Raw genomic sequence first — 22,220 nt, 5'->3', positions numbered from 1 at the left:
AGTTGGCGCCGGCGGCCAGCGAGTATTAATAATATTTCATACCGCTAACTGATTTCGTCGAGTCGTGCGAGCCACATATAAATAATGAGGTCGTCTCGACATCGACGGCTGTGATTTACTTGCAACGTTAATAATAGCGCAGCATTCGCGCCGCGCGACGCCAATCGGCCATATATGGCATTAGCACTGCAGTCGTGCACTCACTGCCACCCGGCTACCGGCGAGCTGCAAAGGAAATGTTTCGCTCCCATATATGTTTGGCTTAAGATTCAGCAGACACGGGGTATTGATTATTTTTTCAGGTTCTAAATTTGAGAAAGTACTTCTGAAAATGTATATAAATTCATGGACAATTCACGGAACAGGACTAAAGTAGAATTCTCTTTCGAATCTTTCAGAACTGGAGGATAGATTTCTCCTTTTAATTAGAAAAGATAGATACGAAGAGGGCAGATCTACCGTATTAAGTAAAAAAGTTGTTATTTCATTATTTTTTTACAAATTATATATGAGTCAAACAAGCTGCAGACGAATCGCCTGATGGCAAGCGATAACTGTCGCCCATAGACAGCCGCAACACCAGAGGGGTTGTAAGTACGTTGCCGGGTTTAATATGGGAGTATTGTCGAGTAGATCGTTCATTCCATTACTTTAGTTTATGAAATTTATGTGGCAGTAAGACGTTTTGGATTTTCAACGGAGTGCGAAGGATCCCATTATCAGATCCTGACGTGACACCTAATAATGAGTCTCTAAATGTGAGGTACCAAGTCAGTCAGCCGCCTTTGCGGAATCCGGGAACATAATTAAAAAAAAAAACACGAATTGAGAACTTCCATTTCTGAGACAGGTAAAAATGCTTCTTAGTTATGGTGATAAAACAAATCCGAGTTGTACATCACAACTCAGAGGTGTACATCACTTTTCTGCATTAGAGCAGAAACGTATCACTTTCTGCGCACTTTTTAGAACAATAACGATCCACTTTCAGAGCATGAGATATGAAAACTACATTAATTGTAATAATTATTGGGTAACGTTTAGACGTCGACGTAAATACTTGCCATATAAGTAAAAAGGTGTTTTCATATGCCGTTACAGCTAGTCCGTTGCAACCGTTACACTGGTCTGCACACCCCTGACCCACCGACACGGTGTCGGCGACACCAACACGGTGACCTCGTTTTCAGCAGTGAGCGATGACATTGCTATAACTTGTAAAGTCAAATGCCATAAGACGGGGTGCCATCATCACACCATAGATAACTTCCGATGATTCACTTTCCGGTGTCAGCCGACGCGCAATCTGAATGAGATCACAGTTGAAGAGCGTTGACAATGCACCCGAAATAAACAATGCAATGGCTATGCTCTTAAATGGCAGTCGGCGCGCGCGCCGCTTGTCGTCCCAAACGCCTTGTAGGGCGGGCGGGTGAGGGCGGCCGCAGAGCGGGGGTGAGCGCCGCACGCAGGTAAATACCGGTACGTTGCTGCTGCTCTCACAGACCGGCGCAGACCACACACCACACACCGTGAGTGTCACACTAGTTGACCTTAATGTTTGGCAAGCCAGATTTCGATACAATTCAATTTTAAACAGTTACTCCGAGAACAAAGTGTCCAATAGGATTTCAATTTATAAGTTTAAAATAAGAATCTTCTAAAGTATTAGTGAAATTACTAAATGAAAAAGTGGAGAAACAGCAGTGTTGTATAAAGTGCTGTTTTGTTTGTTCCAGGACTCGGGGCGTGGTATTTTGTTGTGATTGTACGAGCTCGTGAACGACAGCTAATATGATGGATGATGATGCGGGCGCCCTCGTAGTGGACAACGGGTCCGGCATGTGCAAGGCCGGGTTCGCCGGCGACGACGCGCCGCGCGCCGTGTTCCCCTCCATCGTGGGCCGCCCGCGCCACCAGGGCGTCATGGTGGGCATGGGACAGAAGGACTCCTACGTGGGAGACGAGGCTCAGAGCAAGAGAGGTATCCTCACCCTCAAGTACCCCATCGAGCACGGCATCATCACCAACTGGGACGACATGGAGAAGATCTGGCACCACACCTTCTACAACGAGTTGCGCGTGGCGCCCGAGGAGCACCCAATCCTGCTGACAGAGGCCCCGTTAAACCCCAAGGCCAACAGGGAGAAGATGACTCAGATCATGTTCGAGACCTTCAACTGCCCCGCGATGTACGTCGCCATTCAAGCCGTGCTCTCCCTGTACGCCTCCGGTCGTACCACCGGTATCGTACTGGACTCTGGAGATGGTGTCTCCCACACGGTCCCCATTTATGAAGGTTACGCCCTTCCCCACGCTATCCTGCGTTTGGACTTGGCCGGTCGCGATCTGACGGACTACCTCATGAAAATTCTCACCGAGCGCGGTTACTCTTTCACCACCACCGCAGAGAGGGAAATCGTGCGTGACATCAAGGAGAAGCTGTGTTATGTTGCCCTCGACTTCGAGCAGGAGATGGCCACCGCCGCCGCCTCCAGCTCCCTGGAGAAGTCCTACGAGCTTCCCGACGGTCAGGTCATCACCATCGGTAACGAGAGGTTCCGCTGCCCTGAGGCAATGTTCCAGCCTTCCTTTCTGGGAATGGAGTCGTGCGGAATTCACGAGACCGTGTACGCCTCCATTATGAAGTGTGACGTCGACATCCGCAAGGACCTCTACGCCAATACCGTACTCTCTGGCGGCACTACGATGTACCCCGGTATTGCCGACAGGATGCAAAAAGAGATAACCGCGCTGGCTCCCTCCACGATCAAGATCAAGATCATTGCTCCCCCTGAGAGAAAGTACTCCGTCTGGATCGGTGGATCCATCTTGGCGTCTCTGTCCACCTTCCAACAGATGTGGATCTCGAAGCAGGAATACGATGAGTCGGGGCCAGGCATCGTGCACCGCAAGTGCTTCTAAACGCTTTCGTGTCATGTGGTGTTCTATCGCAATAAATGGTTTGATGTGTCGTGTCACTAAAACTATTACAAAATTTGCGTTAGCCTATACTCAAATTTTGTGCTCGTTTCGGCGTCAATGTATTTATTTGTAATTCTCCGTCAGAGACTGTACGCTGTTGCGTTAATGTATAAGTGAGTTATTTTAAGTTTATTTTGTTAAATATTATACTTTTGTTATGATTTTTTATTATTATTGATAGGTAGATCATGTTGGGCTCGCCCGGGGTGAAATTGATATTGTTAGTTTTGCGAATAAATAGGCATAAACTATAACTAGGTAGAGTTAGACCAAGACAAGTCTGCAACGGTTTTGATAGCACAACACACGCAGTGCATACGTCATAATTTCATAGAAGTTTGACGTTTAAAATCGTTGCAGTCTTATCTTGGTCTAACTATCTGATAAACTAGAGTACGGCGCGGCTCGCGCGTCGCCCGTCGCCCGTATATGGGGTAGCTATTAATAAATTGATGAAGCGGCAATCGAATATTATAGTGCTCTCATATAGCAATATCGGTGCTGCTGCCAATTTAACAAGCAAATACTACAAATAACTTTTGTATTATAGCTCTATTATGTACAAAATGGCTTGTCATTTTCTTAAAAGATGGAATGGGAAGCTATTGTGAGGAAGGTAAAGTGTGATTGCTTGGATTATTAAATTTAAGCGCTGGGAGTCCGTCCACGCGGTGCCGGTGGTGGTTTATCGACTTTATCGTAAACAGCATACAAGGCCACGGGGCACGTCACTTGCTATTATTTGACAATTAATGCCAAAATCGTAAATACAGCCAGTGTCATTGTCTCCAAGGCCACTTGCACCATTCACTAACCCGGGGTTAACCGGCTAAATCTGGAGTTACTGGTTACTAATACAATTTGTCACTGGGTTTACGGTTAAACCGGTTAACCCCAGGTTAGTGGGATGGTGTAAGTGGCGCTAAGGGGTTAAATATCTTCTATATTAACTTCACAACAAGCGTGCGATGTGATGTATAGGGTGACCAAGCATTAAGGGAATTAAGCTTACTAAGGTCCAGATTTCAACTTAACCCCTCATACTGATGACCTCTCATTGACCTATAGGTCAATCGAAAACACTTACACATATTCAGCCAATACAGCCGTAACAACCATGAAAAAAAAACTCATACAAATATTTGTCGCACTTGTCGCTACGCGAGAACACAGTGTAAATATTTGTACCTCTCATCTCTTTTCCAGAACCAAACTGGTTTTCTTATCATATAGCTGCTGCCTGATGGACAGCATTGCTTAACTTATGGTAGGCTGCTTAACTACAAACACGGACTGGTGCTGGTGGTGGTGTATAAGTAAAGCGCGAGCGTTCCTACAGCCCACCGCTACAGCACAATGGCGGCAGACGGAGGGGTTGTTTAGTGGGTACACTTGGGGTCCCATTAGCCCAAAACAAGCAGTCCCACATAATTGGAAGCCGCATACGACGCAAGACGATAGCATTGATATAGAGTCAAGAAATGAAAAACCCGTGCTTCATCGGCATTGGTGGAATAAATCATCAACCACCGAGCCTAAATTAGCAGTGTCATATACAACAGGAAAGCTACAGCCTGGGACCGGCTGTGTTGCATAAATAAACTACAACTAATACTACAAGCGGAACTCCTTTTCTAATTCCACTCATTACAAAAGGAGTTCCGCTTGTATTATTAGTCGTAGTTTATAATGCAACACGGCCCTGATTCTAATTTTAATATACGTCAAAAATTACCTATAGATCTAGATCCGATCCATATCGTATCTAATTCAAATTTTTGACATATATTAAAGTTAGAATCAGGTCGTTAATATCACTGAGTCTAGTATAGTAGTAACCTATGGATTGAGGATTGGGTACCATAATTAAACAACAGGTTACGTTTATAATTTTATTCAATCTGAAATGAAAACCTACCTAATCCTATAAACCGGCTAAGTGTGAGTCGGTAATAAAAAAAAATTCGTTTATTTCAGACTTCATAATGGTCCATACATGTTAGTACTTAATACTATCTTAAGCAACTAAACTTAAATTATTATTATTAGTGTATTTCTATTTTGGCAGGAGCCAGGGTACACTCATCAGCTGCTACATACTCATGTGTACGCAGCTACCAATGAGTGCACCCTGGTCCAGTGCACGATAAGCTGACTGTCGAGCCTGTCAGCTATAAAGTCGAGTAATAAATTAATAAAATTAAGTTTCGTGTAAGTTTTTCTGTAATTGAGTTCTAACTCAAAAAAATTGAAACAAGTGAGCGACTGAAAGAAAATCAGAAAACTATTAGCTCATAATCGAGGAAGCAGATTGTGTTGAGCTTTTAGTACAAGATGTTTTTTTTTTTCACATTCCTGTTTATAGAATCTCTTTAGGGGTCTGAGGAGTCCCGTAGTTGGCACCGTATGCAGTTCAACAGCGAGGAGTTGTATTATTAGTAGGTAAGCGCCTGACGTTTATGTCTGAGTGATTGTTCTTAAACGATTGTTCTTACAGACTAAACTTGTCTGTAGGCAATTTTACTTTTCTGTATTAGTATGACAAGGAACTAAATAAAACTAGCCAATGCCTGTCCGACTGTCCGACCACGCAAAATCAGAGATTTATACCTCAATATTTCATAGAAGTTTGACGTTTAAAATAACACTTGCACTGCGTGTGCTTTCAAAATGGTTGCAGACTTATCTTGGTCCAACTCTACGAAAAAGTTTTTTTTCATTAAGGTTTCCTTTACATTGGACATTACATTGCATGTGTATATGTTACGCTTGATAAGTCCGGTCACTATGAATAATGACCACCCTACCATGGACAATGTAATAAAACAGATGAATTAATCACTTTGACCGATCAGTATGAATAATACTTAGGACTGCAACCCAGCACAGAAAGGAACTACTGATAGAAAAGTAGGTTTAGGTTAGGTTAGAACTGCAACCCTCCACCGAAAAGAACTGTTTTTAGAAAAGTAGGTTTAGGTTAGGTTAGAACTGCAACCCTCCACCGAAAAGAACTGTTTTAAAAAAAGTAGGTTTAGGTTAGGTTAGAACTGCAACCCTCCACCGAAAAGAACTGTTTTTAGAAAAGTAGGTTTAGGTTAGGTTAGAACTGCAACCCTCCACCGAAAAGAACTGTTTTTAGAAAAGTAGGTTTAGGTTAGGTTAGAACTGCAACCCTCCACCGAAAAGAACTGTTTTTAGAAAAGTAGGTTTAGGTTAGGTAAAAATGTCGCATTAATTTGCTCTTCAAGATTTGGTGTCATTAATTATATTTGGTGATCATTCATGATTTTTGGTGTTTGAATACAATTTGAAATGCAGTCGTGATTTAAACAGGTGGTACTTTTGTAATTTTAGACCTTATTTTTTGGTGATTAGTTTTTTTTTTGGTGAGACTTCTTTATTTAGGGTACTTACCAAAGTATTTTTGGTGGTCTTATATTTAGTGCCCTTTGGCATTATGGATACGCATTCTCATAAATTATTCGGAATAGCAAAGGCAAATCAGTGCTTTTATTTATAAATATATTTTGAACCAGCTTTTTTTATGGCAAACGAGCAGACGAATCGCCTGATGGTAAGCGATTACCGTCGCCCATGGACACCCGAAACACCAGAGGGGTTGTTAGTGCGTTGCTGGCATTTAAAATGGGAGTGCGCTTTCAAAGGTTTGAAGGTCGTATCGATACGGAAATACCGCAGGCGACACACACATCCATTCCACAGTTTAGCTGTGCATGCCAGGCAGGAAGTTTCTGGAGAAACGCACTGTCGAGGCCTGCCAACATTTAAGATTTTTTCACATATAAACCAATAGAGCAGGCTCCAAGGAGATGTTCGTTTGCAAAAATAGCGCACCGCAGTTTGACTTCTGATCCTTATAGTGGGGTTCCTAGGCTCCTAGAAACCCGATGTTGCCTGGCTGAAAAGTGGACCAGCCCTTTGAATTTTCCCCTTACAATTCTCATACATTGGCTATCGAAAAAATCCCACCTTTTGCACAAATTGGAATAATTTGAGTCTAGCTCTTAGCTTAATCGAACTACCTAATTAATATTAGTATCAATTTAAAGGACGTTTAATAACGTCACATTTTTTCAATGAAATTGGCAAATCGAATTAAGTAATCGAACTTACTTGTTATTTAACTGTACAGCGAATAATTAAATAAGTTAAATTTAAATAATTAGTTAATAATTTTTATTTAGTTAGTTGTTGTAATTTAAATAAGTTATAGTGACGTCACAAAGTTTGTGACTCCCCCTCCCCTTTGTCACAACATGTCACATTTTCTCGACCCCCTCCCCCCCTAAACGTGTGATGTAATTAATGGATTACCCCTTTGGAATTCACCTAACTCGATGTTCTTCATTTTATTAGGATATACCTACAGGAGGGGAGAGAGAGGGGAGAGGCTGGGGTGAATAGGGACAAAATATAAAATGTGATGTACCTGACAATTTCTTAAAAATACCAACACAAAAGGTATCATACAAAATCTATTAATATTTTTAATAAAATAATACAATTTGTGTAGGCATTTTTTAAGAAATTGTCAGGTATATCACATTTTAAGTTTTTAAGCTTAGAATAAATTTTAAAGGGGAAAAAATTACTGCCTTGAGTGAGACTTGAACTCACGGCCTCTGGATTAAAGATTCACCCAAGGCATTAATTTTTTCCACTTTTAAATTTATTCTGAGCTTAATAGTATCGTTCGCAGACATTTCTGCTTGTTCAAAATTAATTTATTTTAAGTTTTGTCCCTATTCACCCCAGCCATCCCCATTCACCCCGGTTGACGGTACTGTTTATTTTCACAAAGCATTTTCTTTTTTGTTTTTTTTGTAACGAACTGATAAATATCTATGTGGCCCTGAGTTGTGGACCTCTTGATAAGACAAAAAATAAAATAAAAAATAAAATACTTTCTTCAGTGAGTTCTAATTCCAGCGAAGTCATAATAACGGTCTTACGTGACACATACCCTAAAGTTATTTGTGCCAATTTCCGCCATTTTGAACATTATCCAAAAAACGTTATGACAAACAGTAATTCTATGTAACTATCGAAAGTATCGAATCTGCATTCTGCTCACAAAATTTCACGAGAATTAAATGAGAAATGCGATCTGCCGAGGAGAACAGCCGGACATATTATGATAGCATTTTTGCCCAAGCTGAAAGAGAAACCTTCGTTTTCGCTCGGTCAAATAACCTTGCTTCGACATGACCTTAGCTTAATACTTACTCATGATTTTAAATTACATACACGTTGTTAAATTTTAAAACATACGACTATATGTATGTATGTACCTTCATGCAAATCAGTAACCATCAGCCGTCTGTAGATAGCGCCCGCCGCTTCATTTCCGCGTGTCCCCGGCGACGTTATCTAAATGAGCTTACTATCAGCGCAAGTGCGGTCGACAATGCACCCGAAATAAACAATGGGTGCAGCGCGGGATGTAAATGGCAATTGGCGCGCGCGGCGGCCACGGCGGCAGCGCCTTGTAGGGCGCGCGGAGCCCGCGGGTGCGGCGAGCGCGGGGGGGGGGGCGGGGGGGGCGGCCGCGCTGGCGCAGGTATATAGCGGCGCGCCACCCGCCGCCGCCTACTGCCGCCGCGCCGACCGACACCCTCACCGTGAGTGTCACCTCCTTCCTTATTGTAACTTGTGATGAATTACCAGTAGTGATTAATCTTATGATGCAATTAAACACCAATTGCAATTACTGTAAAGTGCCTAAGTGAAGTTCCTGCCTGTTATATTTGTGACGTGCCTTTTCACTGGATTTTTCTTTAAAAACGTATCGCTTTATTCAACTGTGTTTAACTAAACAAGTGTCTGCGAGCGTTCTATTAGCTGGTCTAATTTTGGATGGCAGTTTTTCAAAATCGAAAACTAAAATAAAAAAAACTTCTGGGGACTAGGGACTCTTAACATCATATTAATTATGTGTAAGGCTTATGATGCGAGACTTCTTTAATCCGGAGACAATACCTCAAAAGGATTGGTCCAAGTGAATTAGTAGGACAAAACTTTTGCATGAAGAGAGCGTGAAGAAACGGCAGCAGAAATAAGAAGAGTGTTTATTTGTTTCAGGACGCAGAGCGCGGTACATTGTCCAGTAAAAGCGAGTTCGTGAGCGACAGTCAACATGTGCGACGATGATGCGGGCGCCCTCGTAGTGGACAACGGGTCCGGCATGTGCAAGGCCGGTTTCGCCGGTGACGATGCGCCCCGCGCCGTGTTCCCCTCCATCGTGGGCCGCCCGCGCCACCAGGGCGTCATGGTGGGCATGGGGCAGAAGGACTCCTACGTGGGTGACGAGGCCCAGAGCAAGAGAGGTATCCTCACTCTCAAGTACCCCATCGAGCACGGCATCATCACCAACTGGGACGATATGGAGAAGATCTGGCACCACACCTTCTACAATGAATTGCGTGTGGCGCCCGAGGAGCACCCTATCCTGCTGACAGAGGCCCCGTTAAACCCCAAGGCCAACAGGGAGAAGATGACTCAGATCATGTTCGAGACCTTCAACTGCCCCGCGATGTACGTCGCCATCCAGGCCGTGCTCTCCCTGTACGCCTCCGGTCGTACCACCGGTATCGTACTGGACTCCGGAGATGGTGTGTCTCACACCGTCCCCATCTACGAAGGTTTCGCCCTTCCCCACGCCATCCTCCGCCTGGACTTGGCCGGTCGCGACTTGACCGACTACCTCATGAAGATCCTCACGGAGCGCGGCTACTCTTTCACCACCACGGCCGAGCGAGAAATCGTGCGCGACATCAAGGAGAAGCTCTGTTATGTGGCGTTAGACTTCGAACAGGAAATGCAAACGGCGGCGGCGTCGACGTCGCTGGAGAAGTCCTACGAGCTTCCCGACGGTCAGGTCATCACCATCGGTAACGAGAGGTTCCGCTGCCCCGAGGCACTGTTCCAGCCTTCCTTCTTGGGCATGGAGTCATGTGGCGTTCACGAGACCGTATACAGCTCTATCATGAAGTGCGATGTCGACATCCGTAAGGACCTGTACGCCAACACCGTACTCTCCGGTGGCACCACCATGTACCCCGGTATCGCTGACAGGATGCAGAAGGAGATCACCGCGCTGGCTCCTTCAACCATCAAGATCAAGATCATCGCTCCCCCCGAGAGAAAGTACTCAGTATGGATCGGCGGGTCCATCCTGGCGTCGCTGTCTACGTTCCAGGCGATGTGGATCTCGAAGCAGGAGTACGACGAGTCGGGCCCCGGCATCGTGCACCGCAAGTGCTTCTAGACGCCGCCTTTACTCAACGCCTTCCCCGCCGTCAACTTCGCTTTTACTTAAACTTTATACTCGCTTCGGCGTCAATGTATTTATTTTGTATTCGCTGTCGAGTCTGCACGCTCTTGCGTTATCGTGTAAGTGGGTTAATTTAAGTTTACGTTGTTTAATATAACTTTTGTTACTGACTGCCTAATTGATTAACAGCCTTCAGAATGCCCTCTTGCTTTAACTTGTGTAGAAGCTATTCAATCTTACATAAATCGATGCTAATGATAACCGAATAAATACGCGTCATGTGAAGACTAAATGTCAATGTGGTCAGAATCATGAGGAATTAGGTAATTTTGATTCGCATCGACACATTTTGCACTTTCTTTCGCTACACCGCTCTCACACAGCCACACAATTGGCAGCTCTAGCTTTGTCGCTAAACATGGTGCTTTCCCAAGACATAGCTTGAATGTGCGCTATTATTACCTTAAGCACTATATTTTTAGCTAGAACGCGGATGAGTTCCGTACAAGGCGCACTAGGCACCTATGCCTACACTACTACACCTATTAATAAATCAAACGGAGAGCGTGAATCCAAGTGGTCTAAATTAGCGGCACATCGATGCGCTGCCAATGATCGGCTGATAGGCCGCAAATAACCGCAGCCGGTCAACTCTGCCGGTGCGTTTTCTGAACTAGGGTAAAGCGATAAAGAAAGCCAGCATTGGTATAGCCTTTGCATGAATATAACCTTAATAACCTTAAGGAAGCTTAAGGTTTCGCACTTAGCACTATAAAATTACTTTCTCCCGATGACTACCATACCATGGCATATCTGTTGTCCACCCCTTGTAGTACATTCTAACCTAGATAAATACCTGAGTATTTTTCTCAAACAATGAACTGTTAAAAAATCTGCAATGTTTATGGAATACATAGCTAAGAACACTAGCAATTCAAGCGACGGATTTTTTTAACACTTCACACACTGCATTTTACTCTTTATCTCAGAATTTGTCTCGGACAATACGACAACTGAATTCCCAAGATTTAACAATATCGAGTTAGCAATTGTAAACTAAGATTTATATTTTTTTTATATTTATTAACTAAGATTGAAAATGATGAAGTAACTAGTTCTGCGGCGGTAGCACGGTAGCATGTTTAGCTCTTGTCACCATGCCTGTCACGCTCTAACAAGTATATAAATGCGAAAGTGACGGGCATAGTGACAGGCGATAAAAATGGAACCAAGCTGCGCCCGCTGTAGTGAATTGTTGCCCTCACATGTGCCGTCGTGTCACGCGAGCCGCGCCACGGGGCCACGGCAGGGGCACGCGACACGCGGCACCAGCTCAGGTTGCCTCAACTAGAGCGTGATAGCCCAGGCGAACAGGAACTAGCTTTGTGAGGTATTTAGCTCAATACAATTATATACCTATTCCTACTAGACATTCTATCTACCGTCGGTGTAGGATATACATGTAGAGGGTCACCTTTCAGTCACGTGCAATAATATACCCAGAGGTCTATGCCCCTGGATATTTCTAGCTGCCCTAATACGCATATCAACCGGAAGTGACACTGGAAATCAGTTGAACTTAGATTTTATTACGCAAGAATGCGGTCAATATTTTAATAAGTTTCGAATTTTACTTGTGGTTGTTATGCGTCGAGTTTTGTAAAGATACACAATACACTTTGTAGAATTGTTGGTATTAAAGCGTCTTAGTTAAACATATTTGAGGTCTCGCTCGATATTATCGCAAGTTCTAGAAGAGTACCTAAATGCTTGGAAGATGACAGGAAAGTGAAACAACGAATCGCGTAACACTGTATATATAATCATATTTATAATATTAAACTTACAAAAGATGTACGCCTATACACGTACGTTAGTGACTGTACACCGACCCGGACGCGAGTCGCGGGCCTTTAGCGTTTCCTTTTCCCTTTGCTATTTACAACCTTATGTACACTACCACGACATCGACGCGACGACCTTACTAGTTGCGTTGTATCGTAATCGTTTAACCTCATTAATTCTATACAACATGTAACAGTCCCCGCAACTCGGTTTAGATTAGGTCACTACACAACATGCAAGAAAATAGTTAGGATCAGTCATCACACCACACAGAGCACTCAATGTCATGCAGAGAAGAGGGCACGGGGGCGGGAGCGGAGGCGGACGCCTACAGCAGGCGCGTGTGCGGCGGCGCGTCGTCGTCGCTGTCCACGCACTCGAAGCGGATGTGGCGCGAGTCGGCACGACGGCGCTCGGCGTCGGCGTCGGCGTCGGCGTCCGCGGCGGCGTCGGGAGCGCCCCGCGCGCCGCGCGCCGCCAGTCACACCTTGTCCTCGCCAGCGCCCGGCGCCGTCGACCGCACGAACTGCAACACACGCACACGGTCAGCCTCGGGGCGGGCGGCGCGGAGTAGATGCGCGCGCTTCGGGGTACTCACGCTGACTGTGGTGTTGGTGGTGGAGTTGGCGCGCGGGCGGAACGTCAGGACGCGCCAGCGCCGCCGCAGCTGCGCCAACACCTCGCCGTTGCAGAAGCAGTACAGCACGGCCACGCACAGCCCCTGCAGCGAGGAGCTCAGCGCGGACACGTACTCGTACAGGCGCCACCAGCTGGCGCTCGGATCAGGCTTGTACGGCATCAGTAGGTACTGTAGGCCCAGCAGCGGCGCCAGCAGGCACGTGGCGCGCAGTGCGTGGAGTGCCGTGGCCGTGGGCTGTGCCGCGCCCGCTGCCGCGCCGCCCGCGCCGCCGCCCGCGCGCAGCTTTGTGCACAGCACGCGCACGATGTTGCACAGAAAGCCGAGGTTGAGGAGCACGGCCACGCAAACGAGCACGGCCAGCTCGAGCGGCGGTGCGCCGTCGTCCGACCAGCACATAGGGTCGTCGGCGGCGGCGCGGCGCACTGCGTAGATGATAGCGGAGGGCAGCGGCAGCAACCAGCCGAGCGCTAGCAGCGCGCGCAGCAGGCGGCGTTCGGACACGAAAGCCGCGACCAGCACTGTGTGCAAGTAGAGCCCTTCGCACAGCATCCACGTGTAGTTGGTCAGCAGCGCGTACTGCAGCGCGGCGTTCAGCGCGCGACACCAGGCCGGTGACGCGGCCAGCGTGGCGGGCGCGCCCACCACCAGCTCGTACCACAGCAGCCACAGCACGTTGTTGAGCGCGAACGACGCGAACAGGTTCATGTGGACCGTTATGCGCGCGCACCGTAGGCTCCTGCAAACAACCGCAAATAAAATTGAGATACGATATTATTATCCATGGCAAGGATATCATAAACGATTATGCAAATCAGTTAGGAGTCCCAATTCCCCAGTCAAGCTCGGCCGAATTTCACCTTTCCATACAAACGGAGTTTCGTTCTCATTATAAAACTACGAGTTGGATTGTAATGAAACTTTGCACTTGCAATGACATGAGGTAAATCTAGGTCTATAATTAGTTTATATTATATTTATAAAACAAACGAAATAGAGCAAAAACAAGTTTTGATGAAAACGTTAAATTCGCGTATTTTTTTAATTATGTACCATAAGAAGCTGAAGCTACATACTAATTAGAGACATAGATATCCCACCAAAATAATTTCATGTAAAATGTTGCTAAGAGGAAACCATAAGGTAAGGCTCGCAGCTCGCACTGTCAAAAAGTGATCAGATCTTTTGTAGAGATCGTTTTAGATTAGATGATTTAAATATTTCATGAAAGACAATTACATAATAAGTTTGCATTGATGTTAAAAATATAAGAATTTCTATCATGATCAAAATAAAAATTAAAATAATAACAATACTAATGAAATAAAATTATAGCTCCAATAAGGATTGTCAACACAATAAATAATTAGAATAAGAGTACGTAATAGGTAAATACTTGAAAATCCAAAATATAACTTTGTTACATTTTTAGTATCAAAGTAACAAAGTAACATTTTTAGTATTTGTTGTTATAGCGGCAACAAAAATACATCATCTGTGAAAATTTCAACTGTCTATCTATCACGGTTCATGAGATACAGCCTGGTGACTGACAGACGGACAGACAGACAGACAGACAGACGGACAGCGGTGTCTTAGTAATAGGGTCCCGTTTTTACCCTTTGGATACGGAACCCTAAAAAGCACAATATAGATACAACATTTTTAAGGAAATCCCTCTTGATTACCTGAAGTAGGCGAGGATGGCGAGTGAGAGGAGCAGCGCGACGAGCGAGACGGAGTACCCGGCCTCGTAGACCGCGATGATGTCGCTCATGTCCTGCGCAGAAACACATGAGTGGGCGAGCGAGCGAGAGAGATGACAGCGATACGAGAGTTACGAGTAACGAACATCCTCGGGCTTGATGCAGGTGGTGTAGTTGGACCATGGCTTGCCGGTGTTGGGGTGCAGCCACCACGTGCCGTTGCTCGTGCACTGCTTGTGCGCCAACACTGGAACAGAAACAAGGTTTGGTCAAGTATGCTGCGGTTCATCAGTGTGCAATTTTTCTTGGCAAGCTTAATGTCTCAGTTGTACACGACCAGCACATAGCATTTCTGCAGCACTTAGCGATGTGTTGCAGAAAGTTTTTTGACATATTTTTGTATTGAATAATGTTACTTGGCAGAAATGTCGTTTGGTAGAATTACCTTTCGCATCGTATCATTTAATTTGCGGTCAGCAAAACACCTATTATCAGCGCGTGACGATAGTTTGATATTCGTTAGCTCACGAGCTGATCCAAGTCAGATTATGTTTGTACAGCCGTAAATTAAGGATAAACTGAAATACCTTAGATTAAGGATGTAGAATCACGATCGCTCAACTGTTAGCACTTAGTTAATATGTAATAAATATAGTTAACCCGTCAACGGTACTTTTTACACACCCAGCCACGTTCCTATAAATCTGGTATAGTATAATCCAAACCCAAGTTATGAGGGTTCAAAAATCGACGAAGTCCTTCGAGAAAAGGTAGGCAGTGCGCTTCGCTTTGCTCGTGTTGGCGGGGGCAGATTATGCTATAATAGGTGTATGCTGCAGGATGATTATGGTACATAAAATCTGCAACACCAATCGGCAGTACCAAACAAAAGTCGGTAAAAGTAATCTTCTGCTAAATAATATGCTGCAAAATACATTGTATACATGGTAATAGTAATGCCAAGTAATCATTCAAAATTCTCATCTTAATCTCATCATCATCATCATCATTCTTATGCAAAATTATCATTCGACTAAAAATGTTTCTGCGATACATGTTATGCGAAGCGTATTTCTGACAAACAGTATTATGCCAGATGAGGGTAACCCAAACTGAATGTATTCATGTATCTAAAACTAAGACGCCTTACTTCTGTGTACTTTTACACCTAAGAAAAATATATCCCAGATGAATTTTATAGAACAGAACCCGCTCATGATCAGCGTCTGATAATATGATATATTTAAGTACAAAAAATTAAAGAGGGAAATAGGGACTACCAGAAGCCCTTTAGTTAACGTTATGTTGTCTGGGTCTGGACCGTGGGTCATCATCTCTTAGTAGGTGTATTCTGACAATCGAAGTGCGTGTAGTGTTTGATGCATGGAGTACTGCAAGCAACTCACGGTCGGTGCTGAAGCCGGGCACGAAGCCGGGGCACGGCACGCGCGCCACCGCGCCCGCGCGCGTCGGCGGCCAGCACGCCCACGTGTCGAACGTGCCCGGGCAGTACAGCCCTGTAGCATTACAAACTGATTAGCAGTTATATTAAAACAAGAGTGATTAATTTGCGTGCTTATATCAGCCAAAAGAAAGAAGGCTGCTCTGGCAGAAAATTGTAAGTTGCGTGGTCTTAGTCATAGATTAGTATATGTTATTACTGTAATAGATAAGAAACTCTCGGACATTTCACGTTCACGTCTCTACTAGTGCTGCCCCTAGCGGTCCTGCTCTCAACTAATGAGACTGTATATGCAGTAAACACGCACACATGTACACACACACACACACACACACACACACGTACTTATGGGTTCTTTACCTACATGTAACAATTTTAATATTGGAAACTGATTTATGTAGTAATCTTTGTCGTACCAATTTCCATTTGCTTAGAAAACTACATAAATCAGTTTTTCAGAATAAATAAATGAAAACTTATGTTGAATCAAGTACAATATATTATTTATAAGTACCTACTTATTTACATACGTTCCATTCCAAGTAACTAAGACACATGCAAATACAGCGACGCTTTAAGCGCACTTCCGTGAAAATATCTAAGCAGCAAGTATGTAACAATTTATTTCCTGACTATGTTTTAAACAATAATTAGAGGCAACCTATTTCATTTCTTCTTCTTGATCCCAAAATAACTTGGAAAGCTTCAATAGTTTGATCCAACTTTTTTTGATTTAATTTAGATCCATTTTTGTCGCATATTTCATAGTTTTGAGAACATTCAAGCTTTTTATCCACAATTTGTGGTGCGGTGATCTGGGTGTTACAGCGCATAGGTAGATTTTCCTTTTTTAGGTTCACTGAAATTGCCATTGACAACATCGAAAAACTTATCGAAGAAAAGCACGATACCTGCCGTGTCGCAACTTTATTCTGAAAGCTTTTTAATACCTGAAAATATATTAACAGTTAAGATGTTGTCAAAAGTATAAAAAGGTTATTTTACAGCGAAACAGGACAAGTGTTGAGCATGCATTTTAAGGGTGTGCTATTGTCACATTTAATGTTAGGTAACAAGAAATCAGTGAATCGGGATATTATTCATGTAAAATGTCGACAAAGGTAACGTATTGTGGTTGGATTTTATCATTAGATGTAGGTATGTCTTTCTAATTTTGGCAGGTTGTAGTTGATTTATCAGATTAAGACCTAGGCACGGAAAATAGTATCTTAATTATGATAATCAGAGCAACGTGTATGACGGGCCTTACGGGCACTAAGAATGGTGCTAGTTCAACGGCTGTTATTTGAAATGTTACAATGTTCCATGTTCCATCGCCAACATTTCATAAATATGCTTTACCCGAAGCCTCTATCAAAGCTTTTGATAGATGAAATAATAAATAAATGTTCAGGAGGTGTATATATATTATAAACTCGAAAATTTACTTACCTTGCCCTTATACCGATGTACATACAAGAAGGTACACAGATTCGGCGCGGCCCGGCCGGCATTGCTTTTCATCTTGCCTGCGTTGGTTTGGTTGAATGAGTAAGAGCACAACTCAACACAACTTACAAGGTTGGTTGTGATATAAAGAAACGCTGTTTGTTAATATCTTAACATAAATCTGACCAAAAATATGTTTAAACGGAATTTATATTAAAAAACAACTTAGAAATAATTTCAAAATTTCCCGTCAAACCAAACGTCATTTGGTTTTTTTATTCGTCTAAATACGTCAGTCTGTCATTGTACGGTGTTTGCACTACATATTAAAAAAACTACTTTTACGTTTCAAATTTATTTTGTTTCCTAGTTCATTTGCAACGTAAGGTTAGTAACACTATCAAAACATTTTTGTTAAAATATATTCTTCTAGATTTAATTAAATACGATTAAGTTACCTGCTTAAATATTTGTTTTGGTATATTTTGTTTTCTACTATCTACACACAAGAATGATATCTAGCCACACTCAGCCCTCCTTATGCTAAAGGCGGTATCTCAAAAACGAATGAACTGGAAATGGAACGTTATGATTCAAATTTAAGGTACTTATTTGCATGCAATCTTCTATTGAGATACCGCTTTTTAGCTCAGCAGGGCACCACGGCTGAGGAATATATGTCCAGCATAACCCAGAGATGGCATTATTATCAGCATTACATTACTCCTCTTCAGAGATACTATACCATGGTCTTAGTTTCGTATTTATATGTCGAGCAAACGAGATATATGCGGCGCCACCAATAGATCAAGGTATAGAAATGGAAAACTGGTTTCAGGTCTAGGTCTAGCCATGGCGCTATTTCAACGATACCTATTGATGTTTTTTTTCCGGTAAACTTGGATCTAGTCTGGTCTGATGAAGCATTAACTGAACCGGTTCGTTAGATCGGTTTTCATTGCACCGAGTTCGCTTAGGTCTTTTTCAGAAATGGCGTTTGACAGCCTGCTAGCCTCGCGGTCTGTGGTGTGGGAGGCCTGGAACCGCTATGGGTTGTGGCGCCACAGCAGTAAGTTAGTGGTATGTTGTTGGGTTATGAGCTAACCGGGCGGCGGCACGGTGTTGTTGAGCAGCTGGCCGCAGGTGGCGTTGTCGCGCTCCTCGCGCTCCGGGTCGTTCATGGTGGCCGTGCGTCACGCCGAGTGCCGAGTGTCGCGCGCGGCGTGCCGAGCCGACGCTTCCCTTCGACTAGCGGCTCATCGTGGCACTATCTGAAATTTCAATGAAATTAATAATTAACCTTACTCTTTTTTCTCTCAACAAGAGATTGATCCGTTTTTCCTTCCTCGATCTCAATAGTTAAGGATGTGTAAGCATTAATCAGCGTAATTGAACGCACCAATATTTGACTACCTTTAATATACATACTCGAAAATTTAATTTATGGATTACATTTTTAACATAATACATTTTTAACATAAAACATGCCTGACGCACTACAGTACCTCGGCAGCCTTAACAGCATCCTAAGGCTATTATTATACTGGACACGCAATGTATTGTAGGCCCTTTGTGTAAAACTTGCCCTCAGACCGCACGTGTAAAACGTCTGACAATACGCTCTACATTGTGTCAGCTTTACTTGCGTGTCAGCTTCAGATTATATAGCTCATCCTTCCACCAGTGCTTAGTTGACCACAATAAGTTCTCACCAACTGCATCCGTAAACGGTGGACTTATAGATAGGTTTATTATGTATAGGGCCAAGAAGTTTATCAAAATACTGGAGGTTGTATCAAGAACAAATATTAAAGGTTGTAAAGTATGTACAATAATTTACTTGCTATTTGGCGGCTTAAGCTAGCTAAATTATGCCGGAAATGGAAGGAGCCTTGTGAATTTACGAACCTATATATAAAAAAAAGAGGTAACAAAACTTCTATTTATAATTTCGTACACACAATATATAACTGGATACTCGTAGCTATAGCTTCTACCGGTACAGAAGAGAGAAGGTAATCATGAACCAAAACGAATTAAACAGGATTAGTCAGCGTAAATGACAATTAATTGAGAAGGATCTCCTTTTATTTGCCGGAAAGTGAGGGCGAAGAATAACGGCATTGTTAATTTAATTCCACTGATGATGTTGCAAACAGAATCCGCCGGTCAGATGACTTTCAATTGTCCAAATATAGCAGCGTAATCGTAAATTAATTCACAACGGAATGAGTAATGGGTGCACAGAATGGGAAAGATTAATCGACTTTGAAATTTGGAGATTTGCCTCATTTTGACTTGAACTTTTAAGATTTACACCCGTCGTAGTATAGTGAGTGTCGCGTGGCAACCGAGTGACAACTCTAGTGCGTTACGACCTAAAACGAATAATCTATACCTACTTACTGCGGGTAGTTCGAAAAATCCGCGCAGCTAGTAGAGATGATGATAGCTAGTTTCCTGTTTCCTGCTACCAAGAACATAAATACTCCTTCGACATGACAAATTAATGTATATAATACGCATTAAGTTGTCCCATTTCATTAAAATAACGAGTTAATGAGGACGTCATCAATCAGTTATTCATGGCACTGTAAACGCACTGTGGCGAGTGCACACTAACAAACACCGTTCTCAACGTAACCTTGCTCACTCGACTATCGGAAGTACTTAAGTCACGTACAAGCTTGCACGACATCCATGCCCTCGTTTATAGTTATAGTTTATAGGTGGACTGAAGACGTTAACGAAAATCTGTCCGCAAGCCTGTAACTCTGAAACCCGGTAGGTAACCGAAAATGGCATAAGCACATCCTCGTTAAAGCACATCAGGCGTTAAATTAAAATGAGGCGGTTTATGCTCTCCGCGGTTACTCATGAATCCATTATGCAGAGTGCGGTTTAGATGAGTTGTAGGAGTTTCTTAATTCCGCAAAGTAAGAGCCACGAGCACCTGAACATGTTTCCTGTGCCGCTGCCGTGCCGTAACTCGCGGGATCAATATTCCTAATATTGCTCACGCGGGCTTAACTTAGGCACAGAGTAAGTAATAGTATTATATCATACGGAACGGCCACGCACCGCCCCGCCCCAAATCGAATTACCTCGCCCCGCGACAGCAGATTGACGGCCGTTTGCCGGCCGCTCAGTACTATTTTTAAGCAACTTACACTATGACGCATGACGCGTGTACAGACGGGCCTTTCACACATCGGAACGCAAAAGATTTTTGATGTATAGCGTGTCCGCCCTGTGACTTAGGTACAGCGTTCTTCTGGTGCACAATTTTTCAATATTTACCTATATAATTGTTAAATATTTATACGCGTTCCCGAAAATAGCAGTAAATATTTCCATTAAACGAAAATTATTGTAACGTTTTAAGCCAATAATGGTCATCATTGGAAAAATTACTTCCTCTAGATTAAATTTTTTTATCGTCTCGTTCCTGCTTCTTTAAAATTCGTTTATTTTTTAACAGGTTTTTCCAAGGTGTCTAATTTTGACACTTGTGTTAGAATGTATTCGCTCTTTCATAGAAAGGTGATAAAGTTAAGGATATTTATGTTTGACAAGAATAAAAGTAGTGAGAGTTCTGGTGAAAGTTTTGTTTAACAGAGACATTGTGTCGAAATCTCTACCTCAAATTTAATCGTTATTTTATTTAAACAGCCAAAAAATTAGAATGATGGGTTCTCTGAAATGTTAGGAGTGAACGGAATGCCGAAAGCAGATATTTCCTCTGGGCACTTTAAATTCGTCGTCCCGACGAAAAAGAGACGGGGCGACAGGGCAGAGGCGGGATAATCAGCGATAATCCCTGGAACATTCGACGCTTCCACAATTAGATTGAATCCTTTGCGTGACCGCTCGACCAATATTAGCATTAGCGGGAAGGCTTTTATCGCGGCTAAGAGAGCTCGGACCCGCAATTTTGAAAGGTCGTTTTGTTTCATTGACTGTTATCTTACTTATTATGCTTTATTTTTTACAGATTTGACGGGAATCGATTTGAAGGCGTCAAGGTGTGGCAACAGGTGGCGCGCGCCGCCGTGTTTATAATAGTGTTTGAGCTGTTGCGAAGACGATTCAGCAGTAACGCGTACTATTTCTTAGTAAGTATGGCATCGATACTATCAGGGTGCTCCTCCGCAAACATAGTTGACGAGCAGCAGTAACGCGGCATCCCAAACAACACTCTAAAGCGTAATGTTATTATAATGTCCCAGTGTTTGATAGTTTCCTGCTTTTACCAGTATCCAGAATTGTTATTCAAGTAAGTATGTAAGAATTTCAATGGCATGTACAGGGTGGGACAGCGCCGAACACTCGCAGGTCACCTTATTATCTAGTTACGCAGAGCGTTATAAGCCGGTTTTCTAATATACTTTTGTTTTTTGGTCGCATTTGTCAGTAAATTTTTCGTTGGTTCCATAATTGAATGGAATCTTTTTGTTGCAATGTCCATAAATTTTTTGGATTTTATCAAAATGTCCCCATTGTGGGGGCCATTGGGTGTTTACGAGTTATTTATTAGCCTAAAGTTATTACTTGTGAAGTAAGGTGGTGGTCCGCTGGAAGTTGCCCCGCCCGCCGCGCCCTCACCGCATGCAACCTGGAACAAATGATAATGAAATTAGCTTCCACACTCAAAAAAGTTCCTGTGCCAAATAGCGGCTAACTAGAGGACAGGTTGAAGTATCTTTAGAGCACACACACATGTATTTAAACACATGCATATTTTGGTGAAGTTGTCAAAATATAAAGTATGTTGTGAATTGTGAACTTATTACACAGTTACGTGGACTGAAATAGAGAGCATTAATATTACCGCTTAAC

At 43.3% G+C, this 22,220-nt stretch overlaps 3 protein-coding genes across 4 annotated transcripts; 2 read left to right on the top strand and 1 right to left on the bottom strand.

The window, feature by feature from the left end:
* The first annotated feature begins 1,513 nt into the window (after window positions 1–1,513).
* Window positions 1,514–3,144, top strand: LOC134746284 (actin, muscle-type A2-like). Its single transcript, XM_063680638.1, has 2 exons — window positions 1,514–1,532; window positions 1,740–3,144. The coding sequence occupies exon 2, from the start codon at window positions 1,795–1,797 to the stop codon at window positions 2,923–2,925; it is 1,131 nt and encodes a 376-aa protein (XP_063536708.1). The 5' UTR covers window positions 1,514–1,532; window positions 1,740–1,794; the 3' UTR covers window positions 2,926–3,144.
* Window positions 3,145–8,484: 5,340 nt separating this feature from the next.
* On the top strand, window positions 8,485–10,452 carry LOC134746283 (actin, muscle-type A2). The gene is made up of 2 exons (XM_063680637.1): window positions 8,485–8,630; window positions 9,091–10,452. Exon 2 carries the CDS (start codon window positions 9,146–9,148, stop codon window positions 10,274–10,276), a length of 1,131 nt encoding a protein of 376 aa, XP_063536707.1. The 5' UTR covers window positions 8,485–8,630; window positions 9,091–9,145; the 3' UTR covers window positions 10,277–10,452.
* Window positions 10,453–12,083: 1,631 nt separating this feature from the next.
* On the bottom strand, window positions 12,084–21,996 carry LOC134746305 (calcitonin gene-related peptide type 1 receptor). Of its 2 annotated transcripts, XM_063680685.1 has the most exons (7): window positions 21,933–21,996; window positions 18,487–18,652; window positions 15,877–15,987; window positions 14,617–14,717; window positions 14,453–14,544; window positions 12,726–13,503; window positions 12,084–12,653 (listed from the first exon to the last, which is right to left on the bottom strand). In XM_063680685.1, the coding sequence occupies exons 2-7, from the start codon at window positions 18,560–18,562 to the stop codon at window positions 12,609–12,611; spliced, it is 1,203 nt and encodes a 400-aa protein (XP_063536755.1). In that variant the 5' UTR covers window positions 18,563–18,652; window positions 21,933–21,996; the 3' UTR covers window positions 12,084–12,608. The 2 variants fall into 2 exon arrangements, with proteins under 2 accessions (XP_063536755.1, XP_063536754.1); XM_063680684.1 differs by having other exon boundaries at window positions 12,084–13,503.
* Between the last annotated feature and the right edge of the window lie 224 nt (window positions 21,997–22,220).

The sequence above is a fragment of the Cydia strobilella genome, chromosome 12 (assembly GCF_947568885.1).
Source record: "Cydia strobilella chromosome 12, ilCydStro3.1, whole genome shotgun sequence".
In the NCBI taxonomy this organism is placed as follows: Eukaryota; Metazoa; Arthropoda; class Insecta; order Lepidoptera; family Tortricidae; genus Cydia; species Cydia strobilella.
The sequence above is the reverse complement of the archived record's forward strand: the minus strand, read 5'-3'. Positions and strand labels throughout refer to the sequence as shown.

Coding starts and splice junctions, on each gene's coding strand:
- LOC134746284 (XM_063680638.1), top strand. CDS start 1,795: ATGATGGATGATGATGCGGGCGCCCTCGTAGTGGACAACGGGTCCGGC.
- LOC134746305 (XM_063680684.1), bottom strand. CDS start 18,562: ATGAACGACCCGGAGCGCGAGGAGCGCGACAACGCCACCTGCGGCCAG. Junction 14,718..15,876: donor GCCCGGCTTCAGCACCGACC/GTGAGTTGCTTG, acceptor TTTCTGTTCCAG/TGTTGGCGCACAAGCAGTGC. Junction 14,545..14,616: donor CCTGCATCAAGCCCGAGGAT/GTTCGTTACTCG, acceptor GTTTCTGCGCAG/GACATGAGCGACATCATCGC.
- LOC134746283 (XM_063680637.1), top strand. CDS start 9,146: ATGTGCGACGATGATGCGGGCGCCCTCGTAGTGGACAACGGGTCCGGC.